Here is a 25,074-nt window from a genome sequence, read left to right on the forward strand (position 1 = left end):
CAATATAATATGGGGCTCATGCATTTGGTAAATCAAAATTAGAAATCAGTCTAACTCAAATACTATATTATGAAAATGAACCTCAAACCTAACTCAGCTATTCTTAACAGCTTAGACTCTGATTCGACTAGGCGAAGTATTCATCAATCCATTTGGATGTCAAATTTTGGGGGTTAATTTCTTGAATTGTCACTCAATTTTTACTTTATTGCACCAAAATTTCTTAACTCTTTTTGTTATATAATGAACAAAATCACTATACTATTCTTTCAACCAAAAATTCACTCAATGTATCACATAAAGTTACTAGGTGGAAACAAAGGAGACACTTGCTAAGATACTTATGCAAAGTTGAATGACTTTTTGGTAACAAAAAAATATTCAGTGATTTTTACGACACTTAGGTAAAATTGAGCCACTTTTTTCTTTACAAAAAATAATCCAATAACTTTGATATAATAAAGTAAAAAATTAAAGTGATCATCCATAAAATTACCCCTGTTTGTTATTGACTCCACATGCTTTACATTTAGACAAAAAAATTACTACAGGCGTAATATTAATTCACTACACAAAAAAAAAAAAAAAAAAAAATCAGTACACAAATATCCAAGAGTTTAAAAAGGGCAGCCCGGTGCACTAAAAGCTAAAAATATCCATGAGTTTAAAACTAAAAATTTCTCCTTTCTTTAGAACTGCATTTGAAGTTACACCAGAAATGTAGCTTGTTTTCCCATAAATAAAGCAGTTAGAGTGCCACAACAGTCAACACAATCAAGACATTGGAACAAGCAGATAGGAAAAAGCTAAAAGCTGAAGATAGTGGAAATTGAGAAAGACCATGATAACCAACCAAGGCATGAAGGAAGCAAAACGAGGGACCATAGGTACATAGACTATAAAAAAGGGCAGCTCGCTGCACAAGCATCCCACGTTCACGCAGTGCCGGGGGAAGGGCCGCACTCCAAGGAGGTGTGAAGTAGGCAGCCTACCTTGACGCAGGCATCAATGGTTGATTCCACAGCTTGAACACGTAACCTATATATAGACTATTTGGATAATTGGATCAGTTTTCCATTGATTTGAGCCTCAGAAATGATGAGATATCCTACCCGAGTATTCTGAACTCAAGATCAGTCAGTTATCGATCCTAAGTACCTTCAGGTTTGTGAGGCAACTCATCCCCTCGGGCAATGAAGATAACTTACCGCACTTGGAAATTTCAAGTTTTTCAAGTGTGGTGAGATTTTCCAGCCACTTTGGCAATGCTGCAAAATTGGGGCACCTTTCCACCCTCAGGTATTGTAGAGTAGCACTGGAGCCTTCAAGCCATCGGGGCAAAGTAACTAATTGTGGTAACCCGGCAAGCACCAACATCTTAATGTTCCCGAGGCATTGAACATCTTTTGACTCCAATCCAGGTAGGCCTCCAATAACCAGTGACCGGATCATCCTAAGTCCTTCAATATCTTGCCACTCCAATAATGTAAGCTCTTTACAGTCAACAATCAACAGATTCTCCAGAGCAGTAAGGTGTTTCATAGCACTTGGGAAAAAGGTCAGTCTTGGGCAACCGATAATTGCCAATGTGCGAAGGCTAGTAAGATACTGCAGGCCTTCAGACAAAGATACGAGATTCGTGCAGCTATAAAAATACAAAGAACGAAGAGATGATAAGCAGCCAATTGCTTTATCAGGAAAACTTGATTGCTTGGTGGTTATATGCACGTGTCTTAGGCTGATCAAATTTCCTATATCTTTAGGTAATCCTTCAAATTGTGCACAATGAGAAACTCGAAGTGTCTGTAAGCTCAGCAACTTGTTAATCGAATCAGGTAATTCTCTAATGCTGCCATTGGAACTTATGTCAAGATATCTTAAGTACTTCAATTCGCCAACAGAGCGAGGCAGCTCATCAAAACATGAATCACTTATATCTAGCACCCTAAGTTGCGCGAATCTTGCTATGCAGTTCTCAACGAACATTGTACTCATCGGCCCTACTCCATCAACAGAGAAGGATATGGTCCTCAATGTCTGGTTATTGAGAAGGGATGCTGGCAGTTCCTTGCCTGTCAAATCATAGTCAGAAAATACCACATGTCTGACCTCATCAGAAATGCTTTGTGTGTGAGAGGCTACCGTACAGAATTCAACCCCTGCTGCTGACAGTGCAAGATCATGTACAAGGTCATGCAATCTACAGAGTGAGGTAAAAACAGAACGATATTCTTCAACTTCTTGAAAAAAGGATCTCGACAATAACTCTTGGAAATATTGAATCCCAATGTGTTCAAGATCTTCTGACTCATTAGACTTACTAACAAGACCTTCTGCTACCCACAACTGTATCAGTTTATCTATTTCAATCACACAGTTCTTGGGTAATATTGAGCAGTAAGCAAGACAAACTTTGAGATTAGATGGCAATCGCTCATAGCTTATGATTAGTGCAGGTGAAATATTGTCATTCTGATTTAAGTTCCACATATTTTTAACTTCATGCCACTTCCATTCCTTAGTTTCCATGTGTAATGAAGATCCTACAAGCATTAAGAGTAAGGGATTTCCCTCACACTTCTGCACTATATCTGACGCAATCCCAACAAGATTTGGATATAGTACTTCTTGGCCTTCTTCAAAGGCCTTACTCAAGAACAAAGTCAGACAATCTTCACTTGATAAACCCTTCAAACAGTATGCAGGAACCATCCCCATTATCGAAGCTACTGCCTCATTCCGCGTAGTTACAAGAATCTTGCTTCCACAAGCACCTACCATCAACAACTTCTTCAATTCATCCCACTTCACTGGATCCTCATTCCACACATCATCTAGAACAATCAAATACTTCTTTTCATACAAAGTCTCACGAATGAGAGTCTGCAGTTCATTCATATCATCATTCTCACACAAATCTTCTCTAACTGAATTCACAATTTGTTCCAATAATTTCTGTACTTGAAACACACGAGACACACGAACCCACACACGCAGCTGAAAATGACTAACTATCCTTGGATCATTATACACCAGTTTCGCAAGAGTAGTTTTCCCAATACCTCCAAATCCAACAACAGGAAATACAAAAAGGGCTGCTTCATTTCCTGATTTTAAAAGCGTTTCAACGACAATATCTCTATCAAAGTCCCTCCCCACAACACCAGAGTCATGCACATATGCACGTGTATGCATAAGCCCCCTTGCTCTATGAGGACTAGGAAAGCCTCCATATGCCATCCTCTTAAAAAACACTCGGTTCCTACTTATCTTATCCAATATCTTAATGAGCTTTCGCATTACAAGACACATTCGAATCCTATAGGCCAAAGGGTTTGATCTAGAGAAGAAAAAAGCACACACCTTTGCTGATGTCGAATTGGAAAGCAACTGGTTTTGCAAAGAGCAAATTTCATACTCTTCAATTACATGTTCAGCTTCATAAAAAGCGGGTTTTAGCATCTCAGCTACCTGATGATCAAAGTGATCATCAGATTCTGTGCCTCTAACAAAGAGCTCTAGTTTTTTGAGTTGGGAATGCATTTTCAAGGTCCTTGCAATGTCAACAACAGTGTACAATTTCACTAGAAGCATATCGACTAGTACCTTCATATCCATGGTGATGGAAGGGAAAGTTGCAGATTCTTGAAGCTGATCCATAGAGAAAGATTGGTTCTTGATTTACAACTTTCTTTTAGCAGAGGAAGTAAAGGAAGTACAAACTATTCCCTCCGTTTTAATGTACGTGAACTCAATTGACTGGATACGGTTTTCAAGAAGAAGGGAGAAACTTTTGAACCGGTGGTGCAGAATAGAGCACATACATAAATTGTTTCCAAATAGAGAAATACATCATTCTTTTTTGCACGGACTAAAAAGTAAATAAGTAACTCAATTGAAACGGACGGAGTAATTAATAAGTGCAAAGATTGGTACTTTATTGGACTATAGGATATCCTTGTGAGAACTGAAGAGCGTTTGCTTCTTGTTGACTTCTAGGGAATAAAATTAAGTCATAATCAACAAACTAGGAAGTTTCTTCGCATCAGCAAGTTGGGTAAAAAGAAAAAGAGGACAAACTTTACAGTGTTGACTTGACTTGCTAATTGGCAATGTTTATTACAATGGGTGGTGCAAACTTGACATGCTTGCCAGTTGTTTTAGAGGTCCTACGCTCTCAGAGGACATTTCACGAACAGGTGGGGAGCTTCACCTTCACCGCACTGAAATCTTGCGGCCAATGTAAATTTGACTAGTATTTCTTGTTTGGGTATAGGAGGAAAATACATAAATTACTATGCCCACCCACCATGTAAAAAAATCTTTAAAATTTTTTTCTTCAAATTCACCCGACCTACCACTCTCCAAGAAAATGTTACAGAGAACTTAGTAAAAATGTATCCTATTTTATTCAATAATTTAACTTCAAAACAATACTTTACCATTTAAAATTACCTTAGTGAAATATGATTTACAACAATACAAATATTTTGGCTTATACTAGATAAATTTCAATTTTTTTATTTTTTTTAAAATTTCATGTCTAATCAAATATGGCCTATGAATTTTTATACCATTGATTGGTTTTGCTAATACCTATAGCCAAACGTGCCTAATTTTGTAAACCCCAAAAGTCAAGTAGTCAACTCCCATGCCTCAATCCAAGGACAAAGTGCAGCAATAACCACACCAAGTTGCTGTTAATTTAAAATTCAGGATACTTCTGAACTAGAAAGGGCAGCCCGATGCACTAAGCTCTCGTTATGCGCGGGATTCGGAAAAGGACTGTACCACAAGGGTCTATGGTCAATTGTACGCATTCTTACCCAATATTTTTACAAGAGGTTATTTTCACGGCTCGAACCCGTGACCTCCTGGTCAAATAATAACAATTTTACTAGTTACGCCCAGGCTTCCCTTTCTTGAATTTCTGAACTACTAATTTAATATTTAGGACATAAGATTAAGCTTTTGCATATAATTTTTGAACTTTAAGATTCGATGTAATGCAATTTGAATTTTGAGGTTTAAACTCTAACACATTGTGTCCTAAAATTTGAGCGAAAATTGACTAATCCTTAAATAACTAAATTAAAAGTGACTGCCAAAATTTTCTTTCCCTTCAATCCAACTCACTTTCCTTGTTCCTTCTCAGTTATAACCAAGTCATAGAGAACAGCAAACTTCCTCTATCCAGCTTTTTTCCTAGCAAGATTTTCACACTGCCAAAATTTTCTTTCCCTTTACCTTTTCACACCATCTGAAAAATATGGCAGCAGAATCTTTTCTCTTCAATATTGCAAACTCCATCTTAGGAAAATTAGGATCACATGCACTTCAAGAATTTAACTTAATTTGGGGTGTTAAAAATGAGCTTAACAAACTAAAAAAAACCTTAATTACCATTAGAGATGTACTCTTGGATGCTGAAGAGCAACAAATCAAGAATCATGAGTTGACAAATTGGCTTGAGGAACTTAAAGATGTTCTTTATGTTGCTGATGATTTTCTTGATGAAATTCAGACTTATGGTCAACAGAGGCAAAGGCTTAAATCTAAGGTTGGTATTTTACTCTCACCCTTTAAACTGATTCTTTTTAGATACAAAATGAGTCATAAGATAAAGGAAATAAGGGGGAGATTAGATAGTATTGCAGCTGATAAAGCTAAATTTCACTTATCTGAGAGAAGTATTGCCTTAGAAATGAAAAGGGATTTGACATATTCCTTTATACTTCCATCTGATGTTGTTGGAAGGAGGAATGAGAGTGAAGAGATTGTTGAAGTTCTAATGCAAGAAAATGGTTTTGATGAGTGTCTCTCTGTGGTTTCAATTGTTGGAATTGGAGGTGTGGGGAAAACTACACTTGCTAAATTAGTGTATAGAGATGAGAGGGTAGTAAAGCACTTTCCTTTGAGAATTTGGTTGTGTGCATCACAGGATTTTGATGTTATAAAATTGGCTAGGAACATTGTTAATTTGGCGAGTGGTGTACCGTGTGATAACTTTAACGTTGAACAAGTGCACGCTTCGCTTCAAGATGCGTTGAGGGAGAGGCGATTTTTACTCATCATTGATGATGTTTGGAGTCGTGATCGTTCAAAGTGGTTAGAATTGAGAAGTTTGTTGATGGTTGGAGCGCGTGGAAGCAAGGTTGTTGTAACCACTCGTAGTGATTATATTGCCTTGATGATGGAATCTGTAGTTACATACAGCTTGAAAGAACTACCGCATGAGGATTGCTTCTCTTTGTTTCTGAAATGGGCGTTTAGAAATGGACAGGAGAGACATTTTCCGAACCTAACGAAAATTGGAGAAGATATTGTAAAGAAATGCAAAGGAGTGCCTTTGGCAGTGAAGACTCTAGGTAGTATGTTATATGCGACAACTGATGAAAGGGAATGGTTAAAAGTGAGAGATGACGAGATATGGCAACTAAAACAGGAAAATGATGATATCTTACCTGCACTAAGGTTAAGCTATAATCAGTTGCCATATTACTTGAAGCAATGTTTTGCTTACTGTTCAATATTTCCCAAGGGTCAAGAAATCGCGAGCATCATGCTGATTCAATTGTGGTTGGCGCAAGGGCTGATACACTCGTCTAATGAAAGCCAAGAGTTGGAAGATGTTGGTGTCCGCTACGTGAAAGAGTTGTGTTCGAGATCTCTTTTTGAAGAGGTTGAAGCATACGACTCATTCATAACTTTTAAAATGCATGATCTTGTTCATGACCTTGCAGTATTAGTTGCACAAACCGATTGTCGTGTCATAAAAAACAACACTGATAGTATAACTGAGAAGGTTCGTCATGTAACGCTTTTCAGTTATAGTCCTTCAGAGAAAAGCATTCCAGAAATTTTATGCAAACAGAACAGAATTCGGACCATCTTTGCTCCGTCTGAAGGATTTGAAAGATATGCTGCTCTTTTGGTTGGTCAATGCATTACAAGATTCAAATACTTGCGTGTATTAGATTTACGCCATTCAAGTCTTGAGACGTTGCCAGATTCCATTGGAAACATGAAGCATCTAAGGTACATTGATTTTAGTGGCAACAACAACATCCAGATGCTTCCCACTAACATTTGCAAGTTGCCGAATCTGCAAACTTTGCGGCTTGTTCTTTGCACGAAACTTCAGAAATTACCAAGGGAGCTGGGAAATTTGGTCAGTCTAAGACATCTGTACTTGACAACCAAAGAGCAGAATTTGCCCGAGAAAGCATTGGGATCCTTGGCTCTTCTTCAATCCTTATCAATATTTGGATGTGAAAATCTTGTATCACTATTTGAAGGAATACAGAAGCTCACAGAACTTAGGACTCTAGTGATCGGTGATTGTCCGAGGTTGACTGCTTTGCCAAAAGGCATAGTTCACTTATCAGCCTTAGAGAGCTTTATGATTGTCAATTGTGAAGCGCTTATGTTGTCCGACTGGCAAGATATTCAAGGTCTAAAGCGAATACGGTCACTGGTGATCGGAGGGCTTCCACATTTGGTGGCTTTGCCTGAGTGGTTGAAGGGGGATTCTAATAGTCTAAAATTCATTCGCATCTCGACTTGTCTAAGCTTTGTTGCATTGCCTGCTTGGCTGGAGAATGTCACAGCCCTCGAGAAGCTTGAGATTACAGGATGTCCACAATTGTCATCTCTGCCGGATAGCATGAGTTCTCTTACTACATTGAGGATGCTGAAAATCCAGAAATGCCCTGGATTAACTAGAAGATGTGAAAAGGATATTGGAGAGGATTGGTCAAAGATAGCTCACATCCAAGAAATTCATCTTAATGATATCAGAATATACAGTGAGGTACAACTTTCTTTTATTCTTCCTTGATTCCTTTCTCCTCCCACCCCATTAGAGCGCAAAAACTCGAGCAAAAGGTCTTAAAATTGAAATTTGAACTTTATTCATGTATATACTTTATTGCTTAGTCTAGTACTCTTTATCTCTTTTGGCTAGTATAGGTTCCAGAATCAAAGAATTTTCAATGCCCTTTGATGAATCTGTCATAATAGTCCCTTCGATGGGCTACAATTTTTTCCAAAACATTTTTGTCTGAATTAAGAGGATTCGTAAAAAAAATGATTAGTTTTAAGTTGGCTGTCAACCCACTGCAACCCTCCACCTTTATCATGTTTGTGAAGGTCAAAGTGAGCAAGCTCACACGGAGTTAAATTTTAGTTTGTTTAATCCAATATGTTATACTGATTGCTCTTTATTAAGAACTATCTCAGGTGATAAAATGCACCACGGGGAATGACCCAAAATCGACCTTATGTTGGCCTGGTAACTTACTGGCTTCCTAGAGGATATCGAGGCCTCGTTACTAGATGCTTCAAACAACATGATGAATTGCTTCTTGTAGTCGTGTTTTGAATGAACTACTACAGTTTTGAGTTTGAAGGTTACATGACTGAATATGAAATTCTTATGGTTAGTGGTTACATAGAGCCAAAATGCTTTCTGATTATCCCTCAAGTGCCCATTTTCCTTAATGATCTGTGCCCCTCTCTCTCACACACACACAAAATGGATGAAAAAAGTACACCTGAAGCCGTATTCGCATATGAAACCAAGTTCTTGAATGTCTGTTAAACGAGCTGTGTCTGTTATGCTGTGTTTTCTCTTGAGTTCATTTGCCACTTCCACAATTGTATCTCAACCACGTGCATCTAAAGCACCTTTTACTAAGATCAATGTAGTTGTATGTAAACCAAGAGCTATAGCATAACAACAACAACAACAAACCTAGTGTGGGTCTCATAGGTGGGATTTGGGAAGTGTAGTGTGTATGCAAACCTTACTCCTACCTTGTGAAGGTAGAGAGGCTGTTTCCTATAGACCCTCGGCTCAAGAGAAACATGTAAAGAAAATAATCCATGTAAAGAGAAGCAGTAACGATAGTCAAAAAATAAAATAACTGAAGCAACACCAAGAGCAATAACATAAAAAGGGTAGCCCAGTGCACTAAGCTCCCGCTATGCACGGGGTCCGGGGAAGGGCCGGACCATAAGGGTCTATTGTACGCAACCTTACCTTGCATTTTTGCAAGAGGCTATTTCTACGGCTTGAACCCGTGACCTCCTGGTCACATGGCAACAACTTTACCAGTTACGCCAAGACTCCCCTTCTCCAAGAGCAATAGCATGATGAACCAAAAAGTCTCCACGGCCTATTGTTAAGAATAATGAATTACTATCTTGTCTGCATTAATGACTGAATTATGCTGATTTCTCACATCATATATCAAATATTGGACCTATTACTAACAGGTTATTGATGCATTTCCATAAAGATGTTAGTCCTCTGACTCCAATGCAACCTAACTCATCAACTTTTGATGTAGGTGAGATGAATATGTCAAATTTATGATGGATGTCCCACATCACATGGGAGTTAAGAGATCACAGCTCCAGGAGTAAATAACCAATTGTTGTAGGTGAGATGAATGCATCCAATTTATGGTGAATGTATCAGAACACATGGGAGTTTATAGATGACTCGCGTGTTTAATGTAGAGAAATTATTAAAACAAATTGTGAATTCAGTTAGAGATGATTTACGCGAGAGTCTTGATATGAATGAACTGCAGAATCTAGTTCGTGAGACTTTGTATGAAAAGAAGTATTTGCTTGTTTTAGATGATGTGTGGAATGAGGACACAATGAAGTGGGATGACTTGAAGAAATTGTTGATGGTGGGTGCTTTTGGAAGCAAGATTCTTGTGACTACGAGGAATGAGGCAGTAGCTTCGATAATGGGGACGATTCCTGCATACTGTTTGAAGGGTTTATCAAGTGAAGATTGTCTGACTGTGTTCTTGAGAAAGGCCTTTGAACAAGGTCAAGAAGTGCTATATCCAAATCTCGTCGGGATTGCATCAGATATAGTGCAGAATTGTGAGGGAAATCCCTTACTCTTAATGACTTTAGGATCTTCATTACACATGGAAACTAACGAATGGGAGTGGCATGAAGTTAAAAATCATGAGATGTGGAACTCAAAGCAGAATGACAATATTTTACCTGCATTAAAAGTGAGCTACGAGCGATTACCATCTAATCTAAAAGTTTGTCTTGCTTACTGCTCAGTATTTCCCAAAGGCTGTGTGATTGAAATAGATAAACTGATACAGTTGTGGGTAGCAGAAGGTCTCGTTAGTAAGTCTAATGAGTCAGAAGATCTTGAGCACATTGGGATTCAATATTTCCAAGAGTTATTGTCGAGATCCTTTTTTCAAGACGTTGAAGAATATCGTTCTGTGTTTACCTCACTCTGTAAATTGCATGACCTTGTACATGATCTTGCACTGTCAGCAGCAGGGGTTGAATTTTGTACCGTAAATTCTCACACGCAAATCATTTCTGATGAGGCCAGGCATGTGGCATTTTCTGACTATGATTTGTCAGCAGCGGAACTGCCAGCATCCCTTCTCAATAACCAGACATTGAGGACCATATCCTTCTCTGTTGATGGAGTAGGACCGATGAGTACAATGTTCATCGAGAACTGCATAGCAAGATTCGTGCAACTTAGGGTGCTAGATATAAGTCATTCATGTTTCGATGAGCTGCCTCGCTCTGTTGGCGAATTGAAGTACTTGAGATATCTTGACATAAATTCCAATGGCAGCATTAAAGAATTACCTGATTCGATTAACAAGTTACTGAGCTTACAGACACTTCGACTTTCTCATTGTGCACAACTTGAAGGATTACCTAAAGATATAGGAAATTTGATCAGCCTAAGACACTTGCATATAACCACCAAGCAAACATGTTTTCCTGATAAAGCAATTGGCTGTTTATCATCTCTTCGTTCTTTGTATATTCATAGCTGCACGAATCTCGTATCTTTGTCTGAAGGCCTGCAATATCTGACTAGCCTTCGCACGTTGGCAATTATTGGTTGCCCAAGACTGACCTTTTTCCCAAGTACTATGAAACACCTTACTGCTCTGGAGAATCTGTTGATCGTTGACTGTGAAGAGCTTACATTGTTGGAGTGGCAAGATATTGAAGGACTTAGGATGATCCGGTCATTGGTTATTGGAGGCTTACCCGAATTGGAGTCAAAAGATGTTCAACGCCTCGGGAACCTCCAGATGTTGGTGCTTGCAGGGTTACCACAGTTAGTTGCTTTGCCCCGATGGCTTGAAGGTGCAAGTGCGACTCTACAGTACCTGAGGGTGGAAAGGTGTCCCAATTTTGCAGCATTGCCAAAGTGGCTGGAAAATCTAATCGCACTTGAAAAACTTGAAATTTCCAAGTGCGGTAAGTTATCTTCATTGCCCGAGGGGATGAGTTGCCTCACGAACCTGAAGGTACTGAGGATCGACAAATGTCCAATCTTAAGTTCAGAATCCGAAGGCACTCATATTTCTGAGGCTCGTATCAACAGAAAACTGATTCAATGATCCAACTATCTGTATGGACCCTTGTGTTGCTTCCTTCATGGATAATCATGTACTGTTTAATGTTATGCCTTGAGTAGTATCTTTGCCTATTGTTTATACTTTTAGCCTTTTGCATCTGATAATCACGTAAAGCACGTGGCGTCATCACAGCCAGAGGTACTCTAAAATATATCTAGGCATGATGAGTACTAGTTTCTTTCTGAATGTATTGGTAAAGATTATGCTATGTCTTAAAGAGAGAACTTGTACTGGTTCCTTGTAGCTAATAGAGCCCGGTAGTCTGTATGTACAGACTGTAATATCTCGTGCAGCCAACCACCGGACTGCTTGCTTTCTGGATTATTTTATTTAGTTTAACCATCCAGCGTCTGACACCTTAGACGGGAGAGATGCTGGGTATATAAGTAGACATGCCTTAGATTTTTGTGAGGCATTTTAAAGCCGTGCGGTCCTAGGCCCAAAAAGGATAATATCACTAGTGGGTTGGGTTGTTACATATAGTATCAACGTCACTCCGCGTGCAACCTTGAACATAAAGGGGGTGTATGTGACACTGTAGGCGAATCTCACATCGACAAAACAAGGGAGAGATGCTGGGCATATAAGTAGACACGCCTTAGACTTTAGTGATGCGTTTTAAAGCCGTGCGGACCTAGGCCCAAAGCAAACAATATCACTAGTGGGCAACGCTGTTACAACATCCGTAGCCCACTAGGCTCGATTAATCTTGATTGCATGGGGTAGGCTATCTAACCAATCAAGTTCATCAGTACCATGACTCTTCTTTCATCTTCGATTTAATTTGTAAATAGGTATACTCCTTCCAAGGAAAAGCTCAAAGGATCAGGAAAGTTGATGGTACCATCAGATTTGGAACCAAGAGAATACATGATTAAGCGGAAGGGGAGCCTTGACGTAACTGATAAAGTTACTGCCATGTGACCACGAGGTCACAAGTTCAAGCCGTGGAAACAGCCTCTTGCAGAAATGCAGGGTAAGGCTGCGTACAACAGACCTTTGTGGTCAGGCCCTTCCCGGGATCTCGCGCATAGCAGGAGCTTAGTACGTCAAGCTGCTTTTTTTTAGAATACATGATTAAGCACTTTATGACTTCTAGAGGAAACAAGAAAGGTATGTTACTACTTTTATTGGATATGTCATTCTTGTTCAGAATGAAAACTTAAAGAAACATAAAAACAATGGTAGATTTCACTACCCTTCTTCACACATGTGTTCACTTGATTGAGTATTACAAATTTGATCTTGAAAAGAGAAAAATCTATTCCTATTAAAACTTGTCTAGAAATTGACCTTTTCTGAGTATGCTCATTTCCTTCTGCTTATCTACGGACACGAACAAGACTAACATCATCGATGACAGGTCCACACATGTGACCGAAGTCATGTATCTTCGTGTGATAATATGGATTATAGAAAGCTATTGTTGTTCTACTCGTATCCGCCTGGAACTTGAAGCTTGCTTTCTTGTACCATCCTTTTCCACTTGATACAAAGGAAACTTCTGTCCTGGCCTTCCCCGCAAATGCTTGAACTGTCATAGATCCGTGGCAGTCATTGTTGGCATCGCCGATGGTGAAAGTCAGGTTGTAGAATTGTTTGGGGACTGTCCTTACGATCTGTGCAATGCCTGTTTCCCTTCCTCCTATCAATTCAACAGCTCCACATCCTGAAGGCACTAAGAAATGCTTCGAGTCGATGTATTTTGCTGGTTTTGCAAACTGAACCATCCATCCGGGGATTGGTGAGTACTTGTCTTGTTTTAGAGGCAGGACGAGCACCCCTGTCGAGAAGTTCTTGAATACATGAGGACCATTTTCAAATCCACCATTTTTCACCAAGTTACCTGCATACATTGTCCAAGAAAAGGTACTGCATCAGAATCTGATTTTGTATGCACCATTCTACTAAGCTGAGAATTTCACAATGTAGTAGGCACATTTGCACAAATGGCCTTTTTGAGGCCACTATTTAAGTTCCCTTGCAAGGTATAGGACTATGGTCGTAACAATTGGTTTGGGCGATTAGACAGTCTCCCTTGGTTGGGATTTAAGTTTGCTAGCAAGATTCTGGTCAAAGCCACACGACATTGTGGTGAGACGTATCATCCAACTACTTTTAAAGACGAAATTTAGCCCCCTGGACAAATGAGGAAGGATTTTAAAAAAGGGCAGTCAAGTCCCCGGAAGGTCCGGACCACAAGGGTCTATTGTATGTAGACTTACCCTGCATTTCTGCGAGAGGCTATTTCCACGGCTCGAACTCGTGACCTCCTGGTCATATGATAGCAACTTTACCAGTTACGCCAAGGAAGGGAGGGTTTAAAAAAATGGCCTATAAAAGGCCATATGGCGCAAATAATCCAATATATTGTAGGGTAAAAACTTACCTTTAGTATATGTTGCCGGGCTCATTTCCTTGATTGCAACATGGTCTATAAGTGGTCCACAAGTTGGATCTTCTTGGATGCCAGGGTTGTGAAATGTGACCTTAACAAGATCAGAATTTGCTTTGAAAGCCCAAGCATAAGTATCACCACCATCAGCACTATATAGTGTCTGAATGGGAAGATCACCCGACATTCCTGCAGCTGAGACAGTAAGGACCTCGTCTTGAGCACAAGTCCTGGTGGCTCCAAATGTGAGGGAATATGTTTTGTTTGGCTTCACTTTTACATATTGAGAGATAGAAGCCTCATTCCCTAACCGAACCGCGTGGGCCCCACGAGGGATCGGAAAGTAGAAGCCGCCCGGCTGGGGCCCACCGGATACCCATTCTACTATACCCTTTTTTTCCCATTTGGGCAAGGAGTATTTGCCAATGATCACTGTTTTCTTCATATTTGATGGTTTTGGCCCTTGTTCAAAGTCTCCATTTTGCAGTAAATCTGTGAAATATTACAAAAGAGATCAATATCATCTCTCAGCTAGCAGTATATTGGAGATAACATTCACCCAAATATTCTGAGTGATTAGTTATTTCAGGAAACAAATAGCTCAAGAATTTCATTTGCTGTGACTTATAGACCTACAAACTTGTTAAACCCATGCATACAGTCGATGTTGCTCAGACTCCTAAAAAATGCAGACGCGTGCGTGTGGGATCCTCCAAAAGCAGTGCATTTTTTGAGGATCCGACACGGAGGCGGCAACATATTTGGAGAGTCCGCACAACATATAGCATACAGTACAAAAATGCTGAAATGCAATCTTATTAGCTGAGGTCTAAAAGTTAGCTACAACCACAACTTGATCTATTTGCTACTCTTATAGTAGCAATGGCGAAGCTACGAATTTGGCTAAGAGTGTTCAACATTTAACTAATATGCATAAAAAGTAATATTAAGGTCACGGTTCGAACTGTGGAAGCAGTCACTAATGCTTGCATTAGGGTAGTCCGCCTTCATCACCAAAGGCGGACCTATGCTGTACTAAGAGGGGTCACCGGCCCCCTTAAAGTTCGACAAAAATTCCATATATACATATATATGTACTTAAAAAATAGTAATATATTAGTAGTGCGTACCCTATATACAAATCAGATTTTGGTTGAATCCAAAAGTGCACCCACGTTCAAATCCTAGGTCCGCCTATGTTCATCACACCCCTTGGGGTGCGACCTTTTGCGGATTCAACTTTAATACAAGTTGCCTTGTACACCAGGCTGCCTGTACACAGTATAATGTACCGGCAAAAGGTGTTCAACTGATTACCCATACGCACTACCAAATGACTCCTACGTATCAATAGCATCATTTTTTTTTTTTGGAACCCCAAGAAAACTCGCGGCCGCTACAACCTGCCCTTCGGGTGAGCACTCTATGCGCACCGGGTAAAATAACATTTCTAAGTACTACTCATCTTTATAGCAGCTAGAGTTGCTCACTTTTAATAACATTCAAGAAAGTAAAGAAGAATTTACATAAGAGTAGAACTTACCATCAAGATAAGGAGCAGATGTTGCAGAAGCAAAGCTGATGTACAAACAAAAAATGAGTACAAAAGAAAGAGAAAAAAGGGAAGCCATTTTAGTGCAAAAACTTAGTGAAAAAAGTAGTGTCAAATAGAATGAAGAGAAAAAACCAAGAACATGTCCTATTTAAAGATTAATGAAGGAAAGAACATAAAAGTTTAGTAAAGATAAGAATAAAAAGAAAAAGAAAAAGAAAAAGTGTATAGCCATTACATAGTGCCACTAAATTAGCCGTGAAATGTGTCGGGTTGTCTCATTTTCCTCTTTATTTGATTGAAAACTTGATATTATTTTATTAAGAAAAGAGCTTAACTTTTATGTACTTACAAAATATACTACTGTCAAACATCTCTATAACGGTTACTATCATTTATAACCATTATACAAAATATACTACTGTCAAACATCTCTACAGTCAACACTTTTTTATAACGGCTAAGTGTTTTTTGGAATCAAATTTCATCTTGTGTGTAATACATATTCTTTATAATAGCACTTCGCTATAGCAGCAAAAAAATGTCCGAAAACAAGGTTATTATACAGAGGTTTGACCGTAGTTTCTTACTCCCTCTGATCCAAAATAAGTATTTTTTAGCTGTTTTCACACAGATTAAGAAATTCACCTTTTAACATCAATTAGCAATTAAACTGACCATATTAATCTTTACTATCTCTTCACATAAATACTCCTAACACATACTCCAACATTATTTACTCCAAGGACAATGTAGGAAAAAAAATTAATTTATTCTTGAAATTTGGAAAAATCACTTATTTTGGACCACAAAAAAATGACTAAAAAATCACTTATTTTGGACCGAAGGGAGTATTATATCAGATTAACTATTGACCTACAACAACGAGAAGTTTTATTTTGTGACTCATAAAACTTACACTAGTTGTATGACGCTCTTTTTTGTCTCACAAATTTGTGGACCCCAATCTTATTCTTTTGGGTCCATAAAACTGTGAGACAAAAAAGTTACCTCATACAACTAGTGTCAGTTATACGAGACACAAAATAAAATTTACGTACAACAACCAATAGCATAGTAGTTTGATTTGACAACTTAAGAAACATAAAAACAACATATTATATTCAGTTAAACTATATGAATAGTGTAAAATCTTTTTACAATATATAGTGAGATAATTGGAAACTTCTTCCTCTTAACTAGAGGTGAGATAATTGGAATCTTTCTTCTGGTGGCGGAGCGAGGATTTTTATAAGTAAACACGCGAAACAAGTCAAGAAGATAAAATATATGCTATTTATGCATAATTTTTTTTTTAACCTTATAGATACAATGTAATTTTTCGGCGAACGGGATTCGAATGAACCCTCTTTCGATACCCTAGCTCTACTCCTGCCTTTCGCTTAACTAGAGGTTTCTGGTTCGCGCTCGAAAATAAAAAACTTCTTAGTAAAGAACATTTTACCCTCTTATGAGCTTACTCAGCGCAAATTTAAATTAGTTTTCCATGATTTCGGATACCAAATAATTAAAAAAATTATTAAATTCTCAAACGAGTCAAATACAAGCCAAGAACGTGGCTTACCTAAAAAGTCTTAATTAGTTGCCGTAATTTCCTCTGTGTCACTTGGAATAATTGAAAAATGTAGATTTCAATGAAGTTTCATTTTTGTTTATTCTTCTACTTCACATGATATCTTAACTTAGCCTTTGACTTATAATCTAATGAAATGAATCTGTACAGACAAGTACAAACTGACTTTTCATTTATAATTTATTTTCATTAATTGATAGAACATGTTTGCTTAATACCCTTTGAATTTTATTAATTATTAAATATAAGTTAGGGTCCCTTTAAGTTATGGTTGATATTTATGATTTGCATGTGAACCTGAAAAATACATTCTGCTTATCATTTTTTTCCATTGTTAATTAATTGATAAGCAAATATTTATAATATTATATACCAACGGGTGAAAATTGAATAGTATAGAGTATCCTAACAAATTCATAAAATTTATACTCCTCGTCATCGGGGGCGGATCTAGACTTAAGCCAGTGGGTTCCCGTGAACCAGTAGCTTTTGCCAATATCATGTATTTATATTAAAAAAATTATTAACTATCTATAAATACATAATTGTGAACCCAGTTATTATTGTACATATAACCAAATTAGTGAGCATTTCTGTATCATTTTCGTAATATTGAGAAATTCAGTGCATAAACAAGAAAGCAGGATACCAACAAGGAGTGAAAGGTTAATTTACATATGCTCACTAAGTTTTATTCACTATTGCAATAAAGTCATAAAATAAATTTTTATTTACTCACTGTTATAATAAAGTTACAAAACTATTATTCACATAAAATATTTGAACTTTAATTATAACAATAAAATTACAAAATTTTACCCGTTATAATAGTATACTTAGATTATGTTGTTATAGTGGAAAAAATTTAGCTACTTTTACTGTTAGTGAGTAATTTGGTTAATAAGTTCGGTGATTTACTATTATACTAGGTAAAATTTAATTGTTTTAATGTGACAGAAGTTATTTTTTTAATTTTATTTCAATAGTGAATAAAAGTTACGTGAAATTAACCCGAAAAGTGAGTTTTCTCACGTGACAATATCAAGATTTTACGTAGGATTTGCATTATGTGGAATTTTTTCTAGAATGTTAATATTTCTTTTTAACTGAATACAAACAAAGAAAAAAGAAGGCAAAATACCTTACCACCTCCCTAAACTTGTCACGAATTATTAGTTACAATCTTAAACTATTTGTGATTTTAATTACCCCTTCAACTAGGCCTTTTGAGAGTCATTACCCCCCTGGACGCTGATGTGACAAATTGTGTGAGTGCACTCGCCTGCCACACGGATTTTTCTGTATATGTGGCATTTTTTTGAAAAATAAAATATATTTTTACCTTTTTAAGTATATTACTTTTTTAGATAATTTATTTCGAATACAATTTATAATAAAACTTGAATAGAACTATATTATTTAGGCTAAAAAAATGTATTTGGCTAAAAATAATAAAGTTTTATTTAATTTTTTTTTAATTTGACCTGAAAATAAATATTTATACAATTAAAATAAATAGTTAAGACATCTAAAAAGTTATAAAAATACATAATTTGAAATTAATTGTGTGGCAGGCGAGTGCACCCACACAATTTGTACCGCAAATAGTTTACGGCTGTAACTAATAATCCGTAATAAATTTAGAGGAGTGATTAGGTATTTTGCCAAAAAAGAAATAAATTCTAAAATCCAACTTGTCCCCTTTGGTACGCCGGTTGGTACGGCAAAGCGCGGTGCCCATTTCACTTGCATGTGCGATCATAAGCTTCCTTGATTATAATTTGGTCTCTACGCACTCAATTTTTATTTTTTTTAAAATTCCTTTTCACACTTATTGTCATTTGTTAAATTTTTTGTCTAATGAATCTTATTCCTGCCGTTAGAAAAATTCTCATTTTTGTCCCATTAACTCATGACAAAATTCAAATCTAAGAGTAATTTTAAATTTAAACGATAAATTAAAAAAAAAAACAGTCTAGTGCACAAAGTATCCTGCATTCATGCAGGGCCTGGGAAAAAGTCACACCCAAAGGGGCAAGGGCAGCTCAACAAATTTGGTGGCCTAAAGCCAAATTTCGGCCTTAGTTTTAAACATACATAAAAATTAAGCACTATTCCAAAAGTTTTTTTTTTCTTTCCTTTTTATAATTTTTTAAGAAAATAGTAATATACACATATAACAATATAAGTAAATGGGGCCCCTCAAGAGTTGGGGGCTAAAGCAACAGCCTTAGTGGCCTCTCCCTCTAGCCGGCCCTGCCAAGGGAGTGTAATGCAGGTAGCCTACCCTGATGCAAGCATCATCGACTGATTTCACGGCTCGAACCCGTATCATATAGGTCATACAAAAACTACATCGTTGCTCCAAAGTTCCCCTTTAAATTTGGACGATAAATATAGAACTCTTTTTCTCAAAGATTTTGGTCAAGTCGAGTCCACCCAATTTTAAGTGTTTATGCTCAAGTTAAAGGTTTTTTTGTAGTTGAGAAACTGAAGATTTTATTGAAAATATACTAAAGTTATTCCATACTATTACATGCCACAGTGATGCCACCCAACTTGATGATGAAGTTTTAAATGTTGGCTCTACGCCAATCTCGCTACATGAAATGTTCCAAACTGAGTTCAATCCATGGGAAGGTCTCGGTTATTCTTCATCATCTGCAATAATCATGGAGGCAATGATAACTAACACTTTGACAATAGAGGAGCAACTCGCAAACCTGACAAAGGCGATTGATGTCTTAACAAAGTATGCTCAAGATCAAGATATCTGTATCGCAAAATTGACAGGCATAGTTGAAAGCATGATGGATGGAGAATTAAGTCATGCACCTGGAAAGCTCCCTGAAGTCCACGGGAAGGTTGATCTTCCAACAAAACAAGTGTCATCCTCCAAGAAGTTTATGTCTCCTCCAAAGGATCAACTCCTATCGAACAATTAAAGGAATTCATTATGGGAACTATCAAAGATAAGTATGAGGTCACTTCAAAGTCTTCTCTCACGTACACGAAGCCTTATACTACAAGAATCGATAGCTTGAAGATGCCTGCCGGCTATCAACCTCCCACATTTCAACAGTTCGATGACAAGGTAAATTCAAAGCAACATATCGCGTACTTTGTTGAGACATGCAATAATGCAGGGACTTATGGAGATTACCTTGTCAAGAAGTTCGTCCGCTCACTAAAAGGGAATACTTTTGATTGGTACACCGACCTCGAGGCTGGATCCATTTATAGTTGGGACCAATTAGAGCAAGAGTTTCTCAATCGCTTTTATAGCACGAGGCGTACTGTGAGCATGGTGGAACTTACGAACACTCGCCAACGAAAAGATGAACCAGCTATTGACTTTATCAACCTATGGAGGAATGCAAGCATTAACTGCAAAGATATGCTAAGCGAAGCTTCTAGCATAGAGATGTGCATCCAAGGAATACATTGGGGACTTCGTTACATCTTGCAAAGAATTAAGCCCAGGACATTTGAAGAACTTGCCACCCATGGTCATGATATGGAGTTGAGCATGGATTCTGTGGGAAGTGAAGGGCTGCCCATCTACGAACCTCGCAAGGGAAGAGATAAGATAGAAGTCAAGAAATGGAGTAAGTTTATACCCAAGAATGAAAGCAAGGAATCCATGAACGTCAATGCCTCTCCTTTGAAGTTTACTACCAAGGTGAGCATGAAATAGAGTATGAAAACAACTTCCTCTCAAGACAATGCAAATCGAAAGTTGACTCTCAAAGAGATGCAAGAAAAGGAATACCCATTTCTAGACTCTGATGTGCCTGCAATATTTGAAGAACTCCTCGAGCTAAATCTTATTAAGCTGCCAGAGATGAAGCGGCTAGATGAAGCTGGAAAAAGCAATGACCCGAATTACTACAAATACCATCGACTTGTAGGTCACCCTCTTGAGAAGTGCTTTATCTTCAAGGACAAAGTTATGGATTTGGCTCGTCAAAAGAAGATCGAGCTCGAAGACAAAAAGGCAAGCACAAACCATGTGTCCATTGCCTTTGGCTCATTCGATCATATTGAAATATGCACTTGTGAAGGGAATAAAGATGAAGAATTGTTAGAGGATGACAAAGTCCGAGTTGATCAATTCGATGAAGAAGGTTGGACCCTGGTGACTCATCGAAGATATCGTACATTGAGTCCGCCAAAAAGGATCAACGAAGCAACATACAAGGAATAAGATGGTGAGAAAACCAAAAAAGCAACAAATGGTTAAGAACCCAAAGAAGGTGGAGATAGAGACACACAATCACTAAAAGCCACGCCACTCGGTGACTTTGGGATAATTTTTTCCGAGTTGGTTTCGCATGAGGACATCTGACGATGATGATAAGGCATTGTGTTGTAATACTGATAAAGAAGAAGATGAAAAGAACGAAGTCACGTCAACACTGTCTCTGTCATTGTCCAATAGTCTTGTTGAGCCCTCCTTCCAAGAAGCACATGTCTGTAATGCAAAAATAATCTTCATTGAAGACGATCTCCTACTTGGTGAGACACCACACAATCGCCCTTTGTTTATGGTGGGTTTTGTGCTCGAGTGGAGGATAAACAGAATCTTGATAGATGACGGATCTGCAGCTAACATTCTTCCCATTCGAATAATGAAAGAACTCGGCATCTCAACTAAAGAATTTTTTGAAAGTCGACTGATGATTCAAGGATTCAATCAAGGGGACAAAGGGCCATAGGAGCTATCAAACTAGAAATCACCATGGGAGATATGCAATCAAATGCATGGATGCATGTGATTGACGCAAAAACTTCATACAATTTGTTGCTTGGCAAGTTGTGGATACATGAGAACAAAGTTGTCCCATCAACTTACTACCAATGTTTAAAATATAATAAAAATGGAGTCGAAAAGAAGATAGTTGTTGAAGACAAGCAAGTAAGCAGAAGGAAAGACTAAAGAAGCTCTAAAGAATAGCATCAAGGTCTCCATCTATATCTGCAGTCTATGGTCAAATTCCAAAGGCGAACTTAAATCATAGGCGGGCGGCTTCAAATTTTCCATTCGTGATAACCCAACACCAAATCCTGGTTCGTTACAACCTTCAAATTGTTTGTGACGTACTACAAATCTGAAATCCGTCAAGCTCAAGCTCTCAAACTTCTTGAACCATCGTCTGTGAGGAGAAGAATCAGTGGACTACATCTCTTTAGATCTAGAGATATTTTAGAGATTGTAACTCCATCATTTGAAATCGAATATAATATTTTTCGCTATATTTCTTGTCTTGATTATTATTTTTCAGGAACGAAATTTAGTTGTTACAAATTTTGGCAGAACTCTATTGTGGTTTTCAAGACATGCAAAAAATTATTTAATCCATACAAAATTTGGGTTAAATTCTAAATTACTTTGGGTCAAATAATTAATTTGGACTTTACAAATTAAATAAGTCCATTTTAATATTTTTAAGCCCAAGGTCCATTTCATCTTAAGGCCTAGACTATGCCATGTGTCATGGCATATCCAGTCAAACTCTAGGCCAATAAGGTGATGTCACATGTTAAATGATATGGAAATCCAAGTCAAAAAAGCAAGAACCAACCACAAGTCGCCAAGTGGCTAAAATGACATGGACGAATCAGAATCAAGCAAAAAAGTCCTTATATAACTGGACTGTCCATCCTCTACAACTATAAATAGAGGGGTTACATAACTCTCAAAGGACATTCTGAGTTGGAAAAGAGCATTTCGCAATTGGTGAAGGCATCCGCAAACAGAGAGATCAATCATCAAGAGCATAGTTCTTCACCAAAGGAGTGAACAACGGAGTTCTTCTCGGAGATCAACTCGTAACAACAAAGTGCTGCTTGATGCTCTTGGCGATTAAATATATCACTAGGAGGTCTGCATCATCCTACATTTGAGAAAGATGCTTCTCAAGCCCTCGAATCACGGAGAATTTTTAGAGAGGAGAATCAAGGGATACATAGAATTGTACTCACAAATATTTATCAATAAAATCACTTTTTATTCATATTATTTTTGTTGTAGTTTATTTTTTGTATTACAAGAATTTGTTGCAAACAAATTTTGTCACGCCTAGTGGGACCAATTCCGCCCTTCATCTCTCCTTCTTGCAAGTTGAAAACTACAAACTTCAGATCTACTGCTATAATGGCCTTCCGCAAGTGTGATGTTTCATGCAAAGATGCTACTGTTGCCGCATCCGCTGAGTTCAATCATGTTGGCCCAATCACTCAAAGCAAGTTCAAGGCTAGTGGCTTGGATGGATCCGAATACTTCGCCTCCTTGGATATGGCAAAGAAGAGCAGATCTTATATGACGTTCGTAACAACAATCTCTGGGGGCAACACCACATTCTCGCTGTTCGACGAACTTTCTCAAACAACCTCAGACCTTGGCGGATTTGAGGATTTGGTGGATTATTCTGTTTCAACGAAATTCAATGCCTTGATGACTTTCCGCTACCAATTATTGAACTCATGGTTGACGCTACAACAGGGCATGAAGCTATGTCATTCATGGATGGGTCCTCCGGATATAATCAAATCAGAATGTCTCCAAAAGATGAAGAGTGTATTGCTTTCTGAACTCCAAAAGGGATATATTGCTACAAAGTGATGCCCTTAGGTCTGAAGATGCAAAACATCTTTGACGACATGCTTCATAATAGGGTTTAATGCTACGTCGATGACTTGGTGGTGAAGACAAAGAGTAGGCGTTACCACCTTGAAGACCTTCGAATTGTTTTTGAAAGGTTAAGAAAATTTGACTTGAAGATGAATCCACTCAAGTATGCATTTGGAGTTACCTCAAGAAAGTTTCTTGGCTTCATTGTGTGTAATCGTGGAATTAAAGTTGATCCTGCAAAGATTGACACCATTCAAAATGCCCAAGCCAACAAACTTTAGAGAGCTTCGAAGTCTCCAAGGACACATAACATTTATCCGGAGGTTCATCTCTAATCTTGCCGGACGGTGTCAAACCTTCAATCATCTATTGAGGAAGGATATCCCTTTTTATTGGTATCAGTCATGTCAAAATGCTTTTGAAAGCATAAAAAAATACTTGCTGAATCCACCTGTGTTAGGGGTGCCAATGCTTGGGAAGCCATTGATACTCTACATCGTGGCACAGGTATGTTCACTCGGAGCACTACTTGCTCAAGAGAATGAGGAAGGAAAGGAACACGCCTTGTACTACCTTAGCCGAACTCTTATAGGAGTTGAGATGAACTATACACCTGTTGAGAAAATATGCTTAGCGTTACTTTATGCGATAAAGACGCTAAGGCATTATTTTGAAGCATACACCATCAAACTCATCTCTCGAGCAGGTCCAGTGAAATTCGTGATAACTCAACCTGTTCTTTCTGGATGCCTAGCAATATAGTCCATATTGTTTAACCAATATGAGATCATATACACACCTCAAAAAGTTGTGAAAGGACAAGCACTAGCCAATTTTCTAGCTAATCACCCTCTTCCAGTGGAATGGGAGCTTTCGGATGAGTTTCCAGATGAAGACATTTTGTTCATCGAAGAGTTTCCACCACGGACAATTTTCTTTGATGGATCTTCACGTCGTAACAATGTGGGGCAGGTGTTGTATTGATCTCTCCAGAAAGACAAATCTTGCCATTCTCCTTTGTTTTAGGTGAAACATGCTCCAACAATGCCGCAGAGTACCAAGCTTTGATCGTCGGTCTCGAAATGGCATTAGAAATTAAGATTCTACAGTTGGAGATCTACGACGACTCTAAGCTGATCATCAACCAACTTTTGGGAAGTTACGAGGTAAAGAAGTAAGATCTATTGCCATACCATCAATACGCTTTTGGTTTACTTGAACAATTTGACCAAGTGTTCTTAAACCACGTCCAAAGAGAAGAAAATTGCAAGGCTGATGCTTTGGCTAACTTGGCCACGATGATGGCACTTGGAGAGAATGAGTCAACAAAGGTATATGTGTGTCATCGATGGGTTATTCCTAGACTTCTGGATCTTCAAATCAACAAAAGCCATCATACGTCTGTTCTAGTGATTGAAGAAGAAGATTAGAGGCAACCACTGATAGAGTACCTTGAAC

At 38.0% G+C, this 25,074-nt stretch overlaps 4 protein-coding genes across 4 annotated transcripts; 2 read left to right on the top strand and 2 right to left on the bottom strand.

Moving 5' to 3' along the window:
* Window positions 1-637: 637 nt before the first annotated feature.
* LOC104225387 (putative disease resistance protein RGA4) lies at window positions 638-4,276 on the bottom strand. Its single transcript, XM_009777162.2, has one exon. The coding sequence runs from the start codon at window positions 3,658-3,660 to the stop codon at window positions 1,138-1,140; it is 2,523 nt and encodes an 840-aa protein (XP_009775464.1). The 5' UTR covers window positions 3,661-4,276; the 3' UTR covers window positions 638-1,137.
* Window positions 4,277-5,126: 850 nt separating this feature from the next.
* LOC104225388 (disease resistance protein RGA2-like) lies at window positions 5,127-9,440 on the top strand. Its single transcript, XM_009777163.2, has 2 exons — window positions 5,127-7,813; window positions 9,354-9,440. Exons 1-2 carry the CDS (start codon window positions 5,270-5,272, stop codon window positions 9,360-9,362), a joined length of 2,553 nt encoding a protein of 850 aa, XP_009775465.1. The 5' UTR covers window positions 5,127-5,269; the 3' UTR covers window positions 9,363-9,440.
* Window positions 9,441-9,503: 63 nt separating this feature from the next.
* LOC104225389 (putative disease resistance protein RGA1) lies at window positions 9,504-12,365 on the top strand. Its single transcript, XM_009777164.2, has 3 exons — window positions 9,504-11,280; window positions 11,789-11,819; window positions 12,236-12,365. Exons 1-3 carry the CDS (start codon window positions 9,504-9,506, stop codon window positions 12,363-12,365), a joined length of 1,938 nt encoding a protein of 645 aa, XP_009775466.2.
* Window positions 12,366-12,543: 178 nt separating this feature from the next.
* LOC104225390 (protein TEEBE-like) lies at window positions 12,544-15,504 on the bottom strand. The gene is made up of 3 exons (XM_009777165.2): window positions 15,380-15,504; window positions 13,831-14,328; window positions 12,544-13,287 (listed from the first exon to the last, which is right to left on the bottom strand). The coding sequence occupies exons 1-3, from the start codon at window positions 15,465-15,467 to the stop codon at window positions 12,764-12,766; spliced, it is 1,110 nt and encodes a 369-aa protein (XP_009775467.1). The 5' UTR covers window positions 15,468-15,504; the 3' UTR covers window positions 12,544-12,763.
* Between the last annotated feature and the right edge of the window lie 9,570 nt (window positions 15,505-25,074).

Source organism: Nicotiana sylvestris, chromosome 4 (assembly GCF_000393655.2).
Source record: "Nicotiana sylvestris chromosome 4, ASM39365v2, whole genome shotgun sequence".
NCBI lineage: Eukaryota > Viridiplantae > Streptophyta > Magnoliopsida > Solanales > Solanaceae > Nicotiana > Nicotiana sylvestris.

Bases quoted from the DNA above. Each gene is read 5' to 3' on its own strand.
- LOC104225387 (XM_009777162.2), bottom strand. From the start codon at position 3,660: ATGGATCAGCTTCAAGAATCTGCAACTTTCCCTTCCATCACCATGGAT.
- LOC104225388 (XM_009777163.2), top strand. From the start codon at position 5,270: ATGGCAGCAGAATCTTTTCTCTTCAATATTGCAAACTCCATCTTAGGA.
- LOC104225389 (XM_009777164.2), top strand. From the start codon at position 9,504: ATGACTCGCGTGTTTAATGTAGAGAAATTATTAAAACAAATTGTGAAT. The intron at 11,281-11,788 runs GTAAGTTATCTT...TTAACCATCCAG, and splicing joins ACTTGAAATTTCCAAGTGCG to CGTCTGACACCTTAGACGGG. The intron at 11,820-12,235 runs GTATATAAGTAG...ATTTGTAAATAG, and splicing joins TTAGACGGGAGAGATGCTGG to GTATACTCCTTCCAAGGAAA.
- LOC104225390 (XM_009777165.2), bottom strand. From the start codon at position 15,467: ATGGCTTCCCTTTTTTCTCTTTCTTTTGTACTCATTTTTTGTTTGTAC. The intron at 14,329-15,379 runs GTAAGTTCTACT...AATATTTCACAG, and splicing joins ATCTGCTCCTTATCTTGATG to ATTTACTGCAAAATGGAGAC. The intron at 13,288-13,830 runs GTAAGTTTTTAC...CAATGTATGCAG, and splicing joins CCCGGCAACATATACTAAAG to GTAACTTGGTGAAAAATGGT.